Source organism: Pollachius pollachius, assembly GCF_949987615.1.
Source record: "Pollachius pollachius genome assembly, chromosome: 4".
Taxonomy (NCBI): Eukaryota; Metazoa; Chordata; class Actinopteri; order Gadiformes; family Gadidae; genus Pollachius; species Pollachius pollachius.
Genome location: NC_136937.1, coordinates 30,043,026 through 30,059,460, shown reverse-complemented (window position 1 = coordinate 30,059,460; position 16,435 = coordinate 30,043,026). Strand labels below are relative to the sequence as shown.

At 47.5% G+C, this 16,435-nt stretch overlaps 1 protein-coding gene across 2 annotated transcripts in view; it reads left to right on the top strand.

Moving 5' to 3' along the window:
- LOC307075357 (vang-like protein 1) overlaps nt 1–15,077 on the top strand; it is a 51,822-nt gene extending 36,745 nt beyond the window's left edge. For both annotated transcript variants that reach the window (XM_079735924.1, XM_079735925.1), the window contains 4 exons: nt 5,785–5,945; nt 10,029–10,176; nt 11,289–11,523; nt 12,074–15,077. In XM_079735924.1, coding sequence (XP_079592050.1) covers nt 5,785–5,945; nt 10,029–10,176; nt 11,289–11,523; nt 12,074–12,334 — 805 coding nt within the window. In that variant the 3' untranslated portion in view covers nt 12,335–15,077. The remainder of the gene's footprint in view (nt 1–5,784; nt 5,946–10,028; nt 10,177–11,288; nt 11,524–12,073) is intronic.
- Nucleotides 15,078–16,435: the final 1,358 nt, after the last annotated feature.

Sequence of the window (16,435 nt, the reverse complement as noted above, 5' to 3'; positions counted from 1 at the left end):
GTACAGAGACAGGTCATTAAGGAGCAGGTAGGGGTTAGACAGTACAGAGACAGGTCATTAAGGAGCAGGTAGGGGTTAGACAGTACAGAGACAGGTCATTAAGGAGCAGGTAGGGGTTAGACAGTACAGAGACAGGTCATTAAGGAGCAGGTAGGGGTTAGACAGTGAATACAGAGACAGGTCATTATGGAGCAGGCAGGGGTTAGACAGTACAGAGACAGGTCATTAAGGAGCAGGTAGGGGTTAGACAGTACAGAGACAGGTCATTAAGGAGCAGGTAGGGGTTAACCAGGTCGTTATGGAGCAGGTAGGGGTTAGACAGTACAGAGACAGGTCATTATGGAGCAGGCAGGGGTTAGACAGTACAGAGACAGGTCATTAAGGAGCAGGTAGGGGTTAGACAGGTCATTATGGAGCAGGTAGGGGTTAGACAGTACAGAGACAGTTCATTATGGAGCAGGCAGGGGTTAGACAGTACAGAGACAGGTCATTAAGCAGCAGGTAGGGGTTAGACAGTACAGAGACAGATCATTAAGGAGCAGGTAGGGGTTAGACAGTACAGAGACAGGTCGTTAAGGAGCAGGTAGGGGTCAGACAGTACAGAGACAGGTCATTAAGGAGCAGGTAGGGGTTAGACAGTGCAGATACGGGTCATTAAGGAGCAGGTAAGGGTTAGACAGTGCAGAGACAGGTCATTAAGGAGCAGGTCTGTGTAGGACAACTTGCTCAAGGGTGCTTACAAAGAGAACATTGGGGGATTGAACCCAGAACCTTGGTTCTCCACCCCAGGGACATTAGTAGTAACTGTGAGCGGTGAGTTCTAGCAATAGCCGCCCACAACCGAGCTAATGCTAAACATGCTTACTATTGTTTACACTTGCAAAAGGTTTGCGCATTGATTACCGTATTGATTCTCGAAGCGATTAAAAAAAGTCACTGTTTTTGTGTGTGTGTGTGTGCGTGTGTGTGTGTGTGCGTGCGTGTGCATGTGAGCAGGCGGCCCCTCTCTCTGTTGTCCGTCTCAGACAGAAAACAAACAAGCCAATTAGTTACTCCCTACAGGCTGGTACACAGCATCTGGTCAGCTCTGACACACACACGCACGCTCGCACGCACACACACACACACACACACACACACACACACACACACACACACACACACTCAAACTCACACACAAGCACACAAACACACACACACACAAACACACACACACACACACAAGCACATACAAACACACACACACTCACACAAGCACATACAAACACACACACACACACTCTCACACACACACACACAAACAAGCATACACACACACACACACACAAGCACATACTCAAGCACATACACACGCACACACACACAAATGCACTTGCATGAACGCGCACAAACATGCCCACACACTATCAAAAGCGCACATGCACATACACACTCACACTCACACACAAGCACACACACACACACAAGCACACACAAACACACACACACACACACACACACACACACACACACACACACAAGCACACACAAACACACACACACATACTCAAGCACATACACACGCACACACACACAAATGAACTTGCATGAACGCGCACAAACATGCACACACACTATCAAAAGCGCACATGCACAGCCACACACACACACACAAATGCACGTACATGAACACGCACCCAAAAACACCACCACAGTGATGCCAGACCCAGACACAGATTGGGGGTTCTGTGTATTTTGGCCACTCGCCCATCCCTCTCTCTCTCTCTCTCTCTCCAATAGCAGACATTCTTGTATTTCTGGCAACCAGGCAATTTCAGCCTTATCAGAGTGGGGGGGGGACCCTGCTTGGGCCCCCGGGGGCCTCTCGCTTTGTGTTATCTACCCGGTCTTTGATGCCAATCTGGGGGCCAGGGGAAGCGCCCCCCCCCGACCCACCCTGTTTTTGAAAAAACATGTTTATTTAGAGGAGTTGAATGGAGATTTCATTCCTATCAGAAAATGCCCAAGGAGAGGGGGGGGGGGGAGAGAGAGAGCGAGAGAGAGGAAGAGAGAGAGAATTGTTGCTATAGAGAAATCGAGAGGAAGGGAGTGAACAGAAAATGAAAGAGTGAGAGAGAGAGAGATGAGAGAGAGAGAGAGAGAGAGAGAGAGAGAGAGAGAGCGCTTTAATGTATTCAAAAGCAACTGCCCCAGGAATGTTTCTACCAGCGAAGGAAGAAGAGAGAGAGAGAGAGAGAGAGAGATATCGGGAGAGAAATAGTTTTAATGTATTCAAAGAAACTGCCCCAGGATCTTTTTTTGTATATTCGCAAGAGGCACGAGAGAGAAAGTAAGAAAGGGTGTTTATGTGTTATAAGCTAGGAGCATTTAGCTGTGAGAGACCAATGCTGGTGGCTAGGGATAGGACCATGCTGTGCTGTCTTTAATCTAGATATAGAAAACATTTAAAAAACAGGCGAGAGGTAGAAATACAGAAGACGCTTTTCGCTTTGTTTTTGTTTTGCTGTAAACATAGGTTGTTGATGCGGCCATCTTTAGCGTTTTTTGTTTACATCTTTCAAACTTCCGCTCGATAAAGAAAAATGTATGTTTGTATAATTTAAATGTATCACGTACACCCTCTATCCCATAATAGCAGAACGTAAAATAGATAGAGAAAATTGAATAGCAATTGTGAAAACTGTCACTTTAGCCTAGCTAGGCAGCCCGTGCTAGCTCTTCCTGTGATGAGATATTGCAGGTTGCTAATGGATGTTCTGTAGCGGCTAAAGAGAAATAACCTTTACTGAAGGACCGTTTGCTTTTCATAACCTGTTAAATTGCCTTGTCGAAGCCAACCTGTTCCATTTTATGGCTTGGTTCTGAAGGAGCAGAGATTTAAAAAGCTGAATTTACATCCACTTTAAAATAATAACAAATGTAGAATAATACTGATACGTATTGTAGTGTTAAGTGTCAAGTTGCCTACTTGCCGAACCAGCACTTTCCATGCCACAGATAAAAACTTTTGAACTATAAATACCTACGTTGCAGCACTTCTGATTCAAAGATTTGGTTCAGAGATCAACAGTGAAAAGATGGATAGATGTAAGAGATGTAAATTGAAAAGTCGGTATTACTACTAAGTATTCAGTTTCAAATTCCTTTAGGCAGTCCTTTTTAACGTAAATAAGGTTGGCATGCTTGATTTTATTTGAGTTATGATAAGGGACTGTAGTGTGGGTCGACTTAGCTTAATAGGAAGCCTCAGTCCCATGTTAACATGTGGCGCCAACGTTTGCTCGTTGAGTAAGCATGTTATGTGCGTTTAAAAAACAACTACGGTTACTCGGATAAAAATAGAGACACCCGTGTTACACAAACATGTGTTTTGCAAACACACACACAAGCGCACACACTCAAAAGCAAAGCCTATATGTAGGGCTAAGCCAGAGGGAAAGCCTTTGAGAGTTTTTTCTGCAGCAGGCTGAATTAAGAGAACAACCAACAGCTGCCCACATCTGTTCTGTCCTGCTTGTGGACGGGAATAACGTAGTATTACAGCCGTGGTGGAGAGCGATCTTGTTATAAACTCACCAAATTGTAACGGTTCTTTCATTGCTATGTATTCTGTTTGGTGTTTGGTATGATAGCATTGAAGATGACCCCTCTGTAGCTGAATTGAAGCTATTTTAGTAACGTTGCAGTAATGTAACGTAGATATTTTAATCCTGTATGTATAATAAAGTAATATGTGGCATTGAGTTGATGCTTTATCTACAGCCTCGGATCACAGTGTTAGTACACATTCGTAGCTAAGGGGACACCTTTGGGAGTCACGCCCCTAACCCTGGCAGTTTTGACGCGGTACATACCAATACAGCTACGTAGGAGCACATTGGGAACCCCATTGTTTACACATGAATTTCAGAAACTCTCCCTTAATCCTTTAAGGATCACTCGCCTCGCAAAGGCGTGTTTGGGTGAAAATGATTGAATGTAATTTGGCCGTTGAAAGAAAGCAGCGCCGCCGAGTCTTGTCGTGAACCGTAATCATAGTGATAATAGCCGTTGTCTGAACCCATTCAGACATGAAGTAAGAGGACTATTCTGGACCGAGCCAAGTACTCCATCATGTATTGTGTGTTGAAAACATCAATCTGGTGTAATCTTTGTTTGGCCGCGGCGCCGCTGAGACTGGCATGATGCAGCATGCACTCCGATCCGCCCGGAGTCTAATATTAAGAACAGTTGCCAGGGCCAGTAGGGCTTTCCACTCTGGCAGGTAAATATAATTATAGTACGTAACGCACCCTGATCAGGGTGTAATTCCATTTTGATTTGTGTTCAACTTTCTGTGCTGTAATTTCTGATCTATTCCCACTTTCTCCTGCATTTTCTGTTCATTTTGTAGGTTTGGTGGTTTTCGGGGCGGTACCAACAATTTTGTCTGCCTGCCTTTTCCTCGGAGTAGGATTGATAGTCTTGAAACCGCATGTCAAGGTCCATAATGGCGTCCGATCGTTGTCAACCCTGGTGTCATTCCGTTCAACTTCACTGCAGCCTCTTGACCCAAAAGCCAGCCATTCCTCCCTTGTTTCAGGGCCTTCAAGATGTTTAGGAAAGACAGTTAGTAACCGACGCAGATGCAGCGTTAAGTTCTGCAAGGTTGTTGTAGCCTGTCGTCACTGCGTAGGTTTCTGTATTCATTGTGCTGTTATCGATCGTTAGATAGAAACTTGTTTTTCCCTGCGTAGATCTGGTGGAGTAAACATCTTCAGCTCATAGAGGTTTTTGTTTTTCTGATCCCGTTCCTAAAGGAATAAACCTTGCCCTATCGTAAATTTATTCCAGCCCTGCTGATCAATTCAAAATGTACTTGTGGCTGTGATTCATATCCCTATCCTAGGGAATGGCGTTCTTCCTTTTTGCCTTCATTTCTCAAATGTTCAACTGGTGTGGATTGATTTTGGTGCGATACTTTGCGTTTAAAGATTCTCCTCTTTCCAACTCCCCAACTGTTATTTTGTTAGACTCCTTTGTAATTTATATTCATCCTGCGTCTCAAACCCACCCAAATCTTCCGCCTGAAACGGAGTGGGTGTGGATCGGCTTCCTGGTAGTCCTGCAAGGTCTCACGTCTTAAAGTAGGAAATCAAATCTCTCCGGGGGGGGGCCTCCTCTTTCCAACGCTCCCACCCCCCCCCCCAACCCAACCCAACCCCGAACCCCTTCCAAAGCGTTATCAAGCTACTATTCAGGCTTTTAAGGAGACGCTTCTATCCGGGATAACAGTGAATAGAGTTACATCATTGAGGAGCTAGGGGTTGAGGCGTCTTGCTCAAGGATGCTAACAGGTAGGCTGAGGATTCTGGGGAATAGAACCTTTCAGCATGTCTAGTCATTCAGCAGACACTTTCTATCCAAAGTGATTAATGTGGATTGAGAATCCTCTCATTCAGGGGCAGGTAGGGTTGTGGAATGGCGGCCTGGGGAAGGAACACTTCCTAACCATTACTACCCTCCCTGCCTCTCTGCCTCTCTCTATCGCTTCTCTTTTCTCTCTCTGTCTCTCTCTGTCTCTGTCTCTGTCTCTGTCTCTCTCTCTCTCTCTCTCTCTCTCTCTGTCTCTCTGTCTCTCTCTCTCCCCCCCTCTCTCTCCCCCCCTCCCTCTCTCTCCCCCCCTCTCTCCCTCTCCCCCTCTCTCTCATTCCCTCTCTCTCTCTCTCTCTCTCTCTCTCTCTCTCTCATTCCCCCCCCTCTCTCTCTCGCTCTCTCCTCCTCTCTACCTCTCTCTCCCCACAGCATCCAGCGGGCTGCGTTGGCCGTCCTGGAGAACTACTACCGGGACTTCCCCATCCACAACCCCTCCCTGCTCACGGCCTCCAAGTCCCGGGCGGCCAAGCACCTGGCGGGCCTCAAGGTGTACAACGTGGATGGTGAGTTCCCAGAAGCCCCGGCCGAGGGTGAGTCTGACTTCTTTTACTTTCACTTTCACTTTGCTTGAGGGACCTGTTGTCGTCGTTGTCGTTGAGATGTTTTAGTGGAAGTTGGTGGGAGATTTTTTTGCTTAAAGGGATACCGTCACGTTCGGCTCATTTCAGATTCAGCAGAGTCCGGGAAGCCCCACGGCCTCCGATAACGATGACGTTTCCGTTGACGCGAGAAAATCCCTGGAAAAGTATAGATTGATGTAATTTGGTCCAAATCAGAGGAGCAAATCCCGGACCAATGATATCAATAAAAAAATAAACATGCTGTATTTGAGAAAATAGCCGAGTTTCAGTTGGGATAATCTCGCTGTTTCAGCGTGGGTCGGTGGGACACATGTGTTACCATAACGAGAGTGTGTCGAGTCTCCACTGACCGCAATGTGATCCTCATCCTGCCAGTTCTACCACAATGCTCAAGGGGAGTGGCATGGGACTCTAACCCTCCCCTCGCAACCATTTCACCTGACGATGAAACAAATCGATCCGAGGAGTAACCGCGGTGGCACTCACAGCCTTGTTCGCTGCTTTGCCTAACTTTGCAAGTATTATCCACTCATGACTAACCTTACTAATGTTACGGTTTATAACAACCTTAGAGTATGTCCATAACGTAAATATATGGTTCTTCCTCTGCGGTGGATTGGTCGACGAGGTCATTATCAATAACCAATCACGAGGAGCCTAACCCCTGCCTCTCTCCTGTTGTCTCTTGTGTCGTTGCCGCTGCTAATCCTCTTTAGAAGCTTTCAAAGCTAAATTGAAAGCCTACCTTTTAGACGGTAAGTAACGCTACGCTAACTACTAGCTAAGTACCCGTATCCAGAATGCTGGCACCAGTCCCACACCTCCTCCCATATCACAAAGTACCCGTAGTCACACCTCACACCTTAAGTGGGTCAGGACGGAGAGAGTGATCTGAAACAACGTCAGGACAGCACAGCACTCCTGTCGTCCCTCTCCGCTTAACCTACACACCGCTAGCATGCTAGCACTATCACGGCCGCTGCGCTAGCACCCCCCCCCCCCCCCCCCCCCCCCCCTGTGTGTGTGTGTGTGCGTCCACGGTGGGTTGGTATATAAAGGGAATCACCCTCTCCTAGCGTTATTAAATGTTAAAGTGTCTGTAACCGCCGATGTGCACGATCCCCGGCGCCCACCATCTATAACCGTTATGGCACTCCCTTAAGTGTCCTCAACTCTCTCTTAAGTGCCCTAACTCCCAGCCCATGCCTCTCGCTCTCACTCTCTCTCTCTCTCTCTCTCTCTCTCACTCGCTCTCTCTCTCTCTCTCTCTCTCTCTCTCTCTCTCTCTCTCTCTCTCTCTCGCTCTCGCTCTCTCTCTGTGTCACTCTCTGTGTCCCTCTTTCGGTTCTTCTCTCTCTCGCTCTCTGTCATTATCGTTCTCTCTCGCTGTAATCAGGCACCGTCTCTCTCTCACTAGCCCTCACTAGCTCTGCACACGCACACAAGCACGCACACACACACACACACACACACACACACACACACACACACACACACACACACACACACACAGACACACACAGCTCCCCTACTGTGCAGTTCTGGAGTGCAGTTCGGGGGAGGAGGCTGACAAATCAATATCCATTTCCCTGACCGGGCTGTTCTCTGCTCTCTCTCTCTCTCTCTCTCTCTCTCTCTCTCTCTCTCTCTCTCTCTCTACCAATTCATATATCTATCTATTTTTGTCACATCTCTCTCTCTTTTTTACCTTGTTTCCCACCCATTGTCTCTCTCTCTCTCTCTCTCTCTCACCTTATTTCACAGCCCATCACTACCACCATTGTCTCCTTCCCTCCCTCCATCTCCTCCTCTCTGCCATAAGTCTCTGTCCACCCCCTCTGTCCATGACCCCCCCCCCCCCCCCCTCATTAAGAGTACTAGTGAGCCCTGGTCACACACAACCACAGCTGTCACAGCAGCACTCACGCTGGGCCCGCTAGCTGATGCTAACATGCTACTTAGCGCTAGCGCTGCTCGGCTGCTCGCTCTTCCTGCATAGCCGTCTGTTGTTTGTTCTGGTGGTAATGGCCGTAGACTGATGGAATAACCACTGCCAGAGAATGTTTTTCTGGAATATTGATGTATTAAAACGCCCGGCAATCTTTTGGGGTCGTGACCTCATATTGGAGGTCGTGACCCCTACTTTGGCGTCGCCAGATCTGAATGTGTGTTTGTAGGAGAGAGCTGATTCGTCAGCCACAGATATTTGATTTGTTTTGGACGAAAAGGGTTGAAAAGACGCGCGATCTTAAATATACGATAAGGCTGACTTTGTTTTTTGTCTTAGCAGCTTGTCATCTCGTCTTCAATTCGCTTTGACTAGAATTCAGGTGCAAGCTGGAAGTTAAACAGCTAAAGTTCCCCTCAAGGTGTTGCGATATCTGTTACACTCCTCTGCTCTTCCTCTGATTGCCACGGGGCACCGAATACAGAGAGAACAACATCTCTTATAAATAACCGTCTTCCTGTTTTAAAATGCATAGTGAGTTTATCCAGAATTCCCTCTTTTTATCTAAGGAGGATACAGAGATGATTTCAAATTCATGAATCCAGTCTGCATCATCCATTCATGACACCAAATAGCAGTTGGGGAAAATAAACATTATTATGAATCCAGATAGAAAGGCAACAATTAATTTAAATCAATAGAATGATTTGTTTCATTGAAAGACTTCACAATGTTTTCCTGAAATACACCCTCTTCAATTCAGTTAAATTCAACTTTATTTGTATAGCCCATAATCACAGGTACATTTTCAAAGGGCTTAACAAGCCATATATGTATGACCCCCTGACCCTAGCCCCTCAGAGGGCAAGAAAGTGATTCAAGAAGGAATCGTAGAACACCAACGTAAAACAAAAGTTTCAAACAGTGAAACCACAGACGAGATACACAGATCTTAACACCATCCACCCCCCAGTTTCAGTCTGTAATCTGATTTAACCCCCTCTCTCCGACACAACCCAGGGGCCATTCTTGTCTGTGTTCGACCCCTCATCAATAATTCAGTGGCGCAGTCTGGGTCTCTTAACCTGCCCCCCCCCCGGGGTACTAATCCCACGCAACCAACGGGCAAACTTTTGATGTTTCCTGGGAAAGTTATTAAAACCCGATACAACGCACCGCCCAGAACACACTGTCTGGCGGCGGCGGGGAAACGCCTGAATATTAATGACCACGTGTACGAGAGGAGGAAGGGTTGATAGGATGTCTGAGTGTCGTTTTTCGTTTTTACTTCTTTTTAATTTTTATGCTGCTATAATTCATAATGAAGAGGGGGATTTTTTAGAAACATGTTGTGAAGGAGCCGATGGGGAGTTAAGGCTTCGTTATGGTTCCACGTCGACGCAACGCAACGACAACGCAGACGCTTCAACGCAGTCGTGAACCTGTTTTGGTTCCGCGTCGGGTTTTAGTGAGCGGACCAATCACAGCCCTTGCTGCTGCGACGCCATGACGCAAGGTTGCAATTTTTACCCCTTGTGTTGGACGCAAGGAGGAAAACCACCTTGCATGGCGTCGACGTGGAACCTTAACTAAGCCTTTAGGGTGCCTTACTCATGGGCGCCTCCAGGTCACATGAAGACATTGGGGTTTGAACCTAGAATCTCTCCGGGCGGGGGACACAGAAGGTTTTGTCGGCACGGTAGCATGGTGCTCAACTGGGACCACTTGCTCTGTTATTTTGTTTTTATAATTTATATTGTTTATACCGTCCGTTTAATTGCCCTGTTTCTTGTTGTTTGTTCTGTTTGTCTTGCCTTGTCCTTACTTTAGCATTTAGTTTAGCATTTACCTTAGCGTCTATTTTTGTTTGCGTTAGTACTTTGTCTTTTTTTAAGTTTTGAATTTTGTATTATATTTTTATCCTGTGTTTTTCCACTGCTGCTGGCTTGTTGCAACAAACAAATTTCTCCTCCGGGGGATTAATAAAGCTGTATCTAATCTAATCTAATCTAGTCGATATTCCTTTAGACTGTTTACCTCGCTGCACGGGATTAACCAAGCCGGGATTCCTAATGTGCTTCCAGGTCCCGGGAACAACGCTCCGGCGGGAATGGCCCACTCCCAGTCCCGGGCCATGATCGCCGCCGCTGCGCGACGCCGCGACGCTAGCCACAACGAGCTATACTACGAGGAGGCGGAGCACGAGCGCCGTGTGCGCAAACGCAAAGCTAGGTATGTTAGCGGACTAAACGCAAAGCTAGGTATGTTAGCGGACTAAACACAAAGCTAGGTATGTTAGCGGACTAAACGCAAAGCTAGGTATGTTAGCGGACTAATCGCAAAGCTAGGTATGTTAGCGGACTAAACGCAAAGCTAGGTATGTTAGCGGACTAAACGCAAAGCTAGGTATGTTATTGGACTAAACACAAAGCTAGGTATGTTAGCGGACTAAACACAAAGCTAGGTATGTTAGCGGACTAAACGCAAAGCTAGGTATGTTAGCGGACTAATCGCAAAGCTAGGTATGTTAGCGGACTAATCGCAAAGCTAGGTATGTTAGCGGACTAAACGCAAAGCTAGGTATGTTAGCGGACTAATCGCAAAGCTAGGTATGTTAGCGGACTAAACACAAAGCTAGGTATGTTAGCGGACTAATCGCAAAGCTAGCTATGTTAGCGGACTAAACGCAAAGCTAGGTATGTTTGCGGACTAAGTAGCGCGCCGCATTCTTACTACTAGCTTAATTCCTCCTTTCTATCCAAAAATTATTTCAACATAATTTTAACCTAGGCATTCCAACTTGTGATGTCTCTAATCGGTTCATTTTAAAATGGAAAATGGACTGCATTTATACAGGCTATTCTAACCAATGGCCATTCAATATTGCCTGACATTCATCCATTCATGCACACATTCACGGCGGTGTCAACCACGCATGGTGATTGCCAGCTCGTTGGGAGCAGTAAGGGTGAGGTGTCTCGCTCAGGGACACCTCGACACTCAGCTAGGAGGAGCCGGGGATCGAACTAGCAACCTGTTACCAGCCAACGGTTACCAGCCAACCCACTCTCACCCCTGAGCCAAGTGCCGCCCCATGTAATGGCTCATCAACGTCACACCTGTTGGTAAAACAGGGGCCCTTTATAGCGACAGGCAACAAATGAATCCGGCAAAAAGGAGAAAAGACACTAAGAAACCACACTAAGAAAAGAAGAAACCACGCTAAGAAAAGGAGAAACCACGAAAAGAAAACACGCACATAGCTATCGAGTCTTGGAAGGACTCCCTCAGCCGGGGACTGACCCATCTGTGCTCCGTTCCGGGGGTTGCGTTTCCCCTCCCAGGCTGGTGGTGGCGGTAGAGGAGGCCTTCACGCACATCAAGCGCATGCAGGAGGAGGAGCAGAAGAAGGCCCCCGGCGACGTGATGGACCCCCGGGAGGCGGCCCAGGCCATCTTCCCGTCCATGGCCCGCGCCCTCCAGAAGTACCTGAGGACCACCAAGCAGCAGCACTGCCACAGCATGGAGAGCATCCAGAAGCACCTGGCCTTCTGCGTCACCAACAACATGACCCCCAAGGTGAGCCCCTGACCCCTGACCCCTAACCCCTGGCCTTCTGCGTCACCAACAACATGACCCCCAAGGTGAGCTCCTGACCCCTGACCCCTAACCCCTGACCCCTAACCCCTAACCCCTGGCCTTCTGCGTCACCAACAACATGATGCCCAAGGTGAGCTCCTGACCCCTGACCCCTAACCCCTGACCCCTAACCCCTAACCCCTAGCCTTCTCCATCACCAACAACATGACACCCAAGGTGAGCCCCTGAGCCCTGACCTCTAACCCCTGGCCTTCTCCATCACCAACAACATGACCCCCAAGGTGAGGTCCTGACCCCTGACCCCAGACCCCTAACTCCTTAGTCCTAACCCCTAACTCCTGACCACTGACCCCTAACTCCTCCGTCCTAACCCCTAACCCCTGACCCCTAACCCCTACCCTAATCCCACTGCCAGCTCCCCCAGGGCTTTTTCATTTCATTGTGTCTTTATTTCGCGTTTGTGTCTTATTTTCAAAAATCTGCAGCGCTGTCATTGATTGTCTCCCTACGACCCCCCCCCCTGCCCCAGGCGTTCCTGGAGAGCTACCTGTCGGCGGGGCCCACGCTGCAGTACGGCCGCGAGCGCTGGCTGGCGCGCCAGTGGACGCTGGTGAGCGAGGCGTCGGTGACCAGCGGGCTGCGCGAGGGCAGCGTCTTCGTGCTGCGCTCCCTGGACTTCAGCCTTGTGGTGAGCGTCAAGAGGCTGCCCTTCATCCAGCTGGGCGAGGAGTACGTGGACCCCAAGTCGCACAAGTTCGTGCTGCGGCTACAGTCGGAGACGTCCGTGTAGTTTACTGCAGCGGGTCGCTTTCCACACGTTAGAGATTTTTTTTCTTTTTAGAGAGATTTATTTTGAAAGTCCGTCGCCGATTTTTGTTTTTTCGTGGATTTATCGGATGATTGTTGATGTTGGGTGTTCATTTTTTGGGGGGATTTGATATATATGTATCAAAGTCTGACACTCGCTCTCCCTCTCGCTCTCTTTCTTTCTCTGTCGCTCTCGTTCTCGCTCTCTCGCTCTCCCGCTCTCTCTCTCTCTTTATCTCTTTCTCTCCCTCTTCCTCTCCCTCCCCTTCTCTCTCCCTCTCTCCCCTCCCCCACTCTCTCTCTCTCTCTGTCTCTCTTTATCTCTTTCTCTCCCTCTCTCTCTCCCTCCCCTTCTCTCTCTCTCTCTCCCTCCCCCCCCTCTCTCTCTCTCTCTCCCTCCCCCCCTCTCTCTCTCTCTCTCTCTCTCTCTCTCTCTTTCTCTCCCTCTTCCTCTCCCTCCCCTTCTCTCTCTCTCGCTCTTCCTCTCTATCAATATATCTATATATAGATGCATAGATATTTGGATATATTGTTCTTTTTATTGTGAGACATGATTTTTGAAACAAGTCAAACAACAGTGATGGCTGCTGTTTACGTCACACGTGGACGCACGTTACAGACCACTTTGTGTTCTCGCGGGGGGACAACGCACAACGCCAAAGGATTTCGACAAAGGAACGCTCCACGGGAAAAGAGCCTGCCGAGAGAAAGCCGGCGTTGGTTTCGGTTTGTTTTTGTATTCACCGTCGCCGGGGGAAACGCGAGGAGTCACACTGCCTCGGGGGGAAGGAGACGTCTCTCGTGTCGCCGTCGCCACGGAAACTCGTTCATTCACGACGTTGGGGGGCGTACGGACAGGATAAAAAGCCCACGCTGTTACTTTTTCATCTGTGCCTGCTGCTGCTCTTCTCGTGGATAGACACCAACCGACGTCTAGTGGTGACCAGTGGTCTCGGCGCCTCGCTTTTATTTTGAAAGAACAACCCAAAGGAAGTACATTGGAAGGGTTTCCTACCTATGCTTTGGAAGAAGAGATTTGCATTAAAAGTCTCGGGACAACTCTGTGGAGGATGAGCAAAATGAAATATCTGTCTGCGTTGGCCCTGTCTGACCTTTGACCTTTTCTGACCTTTGACCCTTTTCTTCTTTCAATTGATACTTTAAAAAACTCTCGCGCTCGCTCTACCCTCACATTGACCCCTATCGACCTCGAAGCGTTTTTTTTTAACGCCCTTATTTTGTAGCCGACAAAGTGGGACATGTTTTTACAATGTTTAACAGCTGTTTGCCCAAGATGCAAAGCAGGAGGGGGAATCATGCCAAGAGCTTTTATTAGAGTAGATCAAGGATGCACTGCCTGTGTGAACTCCAAATTAAAAGTCCTCTTCTAAAAAAAAAACAAAGAATGTAGGATATATGATAATGCTAAACCTGTCAAAACTGGCGACTTTAGTCTCTGATTACGAGGAGGGTCTTCAAAGGGCCGCCACCGCCATTATGAATATCAATATACGATATTATTACCAACAAATGTGGCTGATTGTGACGTCGTCTAGTCTTTCTGTGTCCAACACTCGAGATACATCGGATTTGGTTGGCGAGTTTAGCACGTTTCTTTCATTTAGAATTGTCAGGACAGAAACGACAGGGAAAATCTCCTTCCTGGTGTTGTTAAGCTAAACCAAATGTGGGTTCATGTGTGTGAGAGAAGGTCCATGTGAATTACCATACAAAGTTGGAGTTGGTCATTATTTGGAAGAAAACATTCAACTTCAACTTCTGACATGGCATGGCAATCAAAATTGCCATGTCAGCATTCAAGATAATTTCCTTCTAACAAATTATAAAATCTTACTCTTGATTTAAAGCTGCAGTTGTTTGGATTCATCATACCCATTACAGGTTTAAAATATGAAATAAATCTAATATATGTTGGCCCCTACGAACCCTTGCCAACACCAGCTGTGTTCTTAAATTAAGTTGGTCACAATGTGTGTTTTAAGTGAAAAAGCCTAAATTAACATACGATAACTGTATTTATTTGGAGGTGCCAGAAGCGTAATCACATTAAGTTTGGATGAAAATTGATTCACGATTTGAGCCCCAATCAGTGTCTGCTTCACAAGGAAATGAACTGTTGAGGTTAGAAAGTCTCTAATATGGTCTGTTGATCTACCGAGGGTCCTAGTGCCCCCTGGCTTGCCAAACTGCCACTTTTACTGCTGAGCGATTTTGTCACGGCCGATTTAAAAAACAACACTGAATACAGAATAGTAAAGCCGTCGACAATATAAAAAAAAAAAGTAATATATTTTTTTTTCTCTCCATGTCAAATGTTAACACTGTCTGAAATTATACTTTCTTCATGTTTCAAGATCTGAACAACGTGTAGGTGCTTGTCTGCTCAACACGCAGACAGGAAATGTCACTTTTTCTAATGAACCAGGTCATATTTTATACTAATAGACAGGGGAACTTTATATGGGCGTGAGCCTCTTGACTTTACACTGTATGTATTTATGTCAACAAAGCATGTGCGCATGATGAACACCAATCAGTCTGTTTCCTCCCATCTTCTCCTTCCAACTGTTACAGTGTTGCCAGGTTACAAAGGTTGCCAGATTACAAAACCATCGACCTGTATCTTTTTGTTGTTGTTTTTTTTTCGGGGCCGCGGAAAAACCTGCGCTGATGATTGCAATGTTACAACACACATATTTAAACTTCACCGCATAATTTGTAGAAGAAAAAAATAAACATTTTTATGAACATTTGTAAAAAAAAAAAGGGGAAAGTTAATTGTGTGTTTCTACTTGTCTAAAAATGTCCTCAGGAGCAACACCGTTAAAATGTCCGCAAGAAAAATTGTCACTCCACTGTAAAATAACCGAACTGGGTAGGGTCGCAAATTTTTTGCCAAGGGGTACTCAAGCAGCGGCCACTGTAATTGAACCTGGCACCATTTCCTCCCGTTCATTTGGCTGTCTCACAGCAGCCTAATCCACCATTCCGCTCCCGAATCTATTGGTTTTATTTCAATTATCGCTCGGAACCAACTTCGCAAAATTGCTCCTAGCGTACCATATACATGCTACCATCCTTTCTTTGAGTTCCTAGGCCGAATCTCCCGTGTGTCACCATCTCCATATGCACCAGACGGGATTTATATCCGGGGCGGGGGGGCATTACCAGCGAACGCCTCTGTCGCTAGCCATTAGGATGCTAGCCGTGTTCAACTGCCGCGCGGGAGGAAGTGTCACCTTATTTGGGCGGAGGCGGGGCTTTTTTGTTGTCATGGATTCCCGACGGTAATTGGCTCTCTTGTCAGTCTGTTTATACCAACCTCCCCCCCCCCACCCTCCCTCGGCTCCACCGGTAAACGAATGTCGCTGTTCCGGCGGCGGAAAAACAGACAAAAAACGAAACAGAAAAGGCAGAAATCAAACGTCACCCTCCCCCTTACCTCCCCTCCCCTCCCGCTTCCCCGAAAACGCCGGGCGCAAGGCGGGCTGTCGGACCTCATCAGTGCCGACGGTAATCCCTTATACTCGTTCCTTGACGCCCAAGTCCTCATTTCCTTCTCCCCCCTCTCTCCCTCTCTCTCTCTCGCTCTGAGTCCCGCCTCGTGGCGGGACTCAGAGCGAGAGAGAGAGAGGGAGAGAGAGAAAGAGAGAGGGAGAGAGAGAAGAGAGTGGGGAGAGAGAGCAGGAGAGTGCGAGTGGTAGAGAGAGAGAGAGAGAGAGAGAGAGAGAGAGAGCTGGGGAGAGAGAGGAAATGAGTTGAATTTGCATCTAAATGGAACGTCTCCCGCCATCCGAGCGCAGCCGTCTCTCTCGCGTCCGCTCAGCTCTGTAATGACTTGGTTTACGAGGTTTCGGACGCCGGTTACGAGGACGGGGAGCGAGGCTTGTGTTTTATAGAGCGTCTCCCGTTCACGTATTGATTGGTTGCCCCCCCCCCCCCCATGCTTTATCGGCTCCGTTTCCCGCTCGACGGCGATGCGGTGACTAGCTCCGACGGGGCGAGAGAGAGAGCATTTGACAGTAAATAATAACAACGAGAAACAACAAAAAAAAAGTGATTA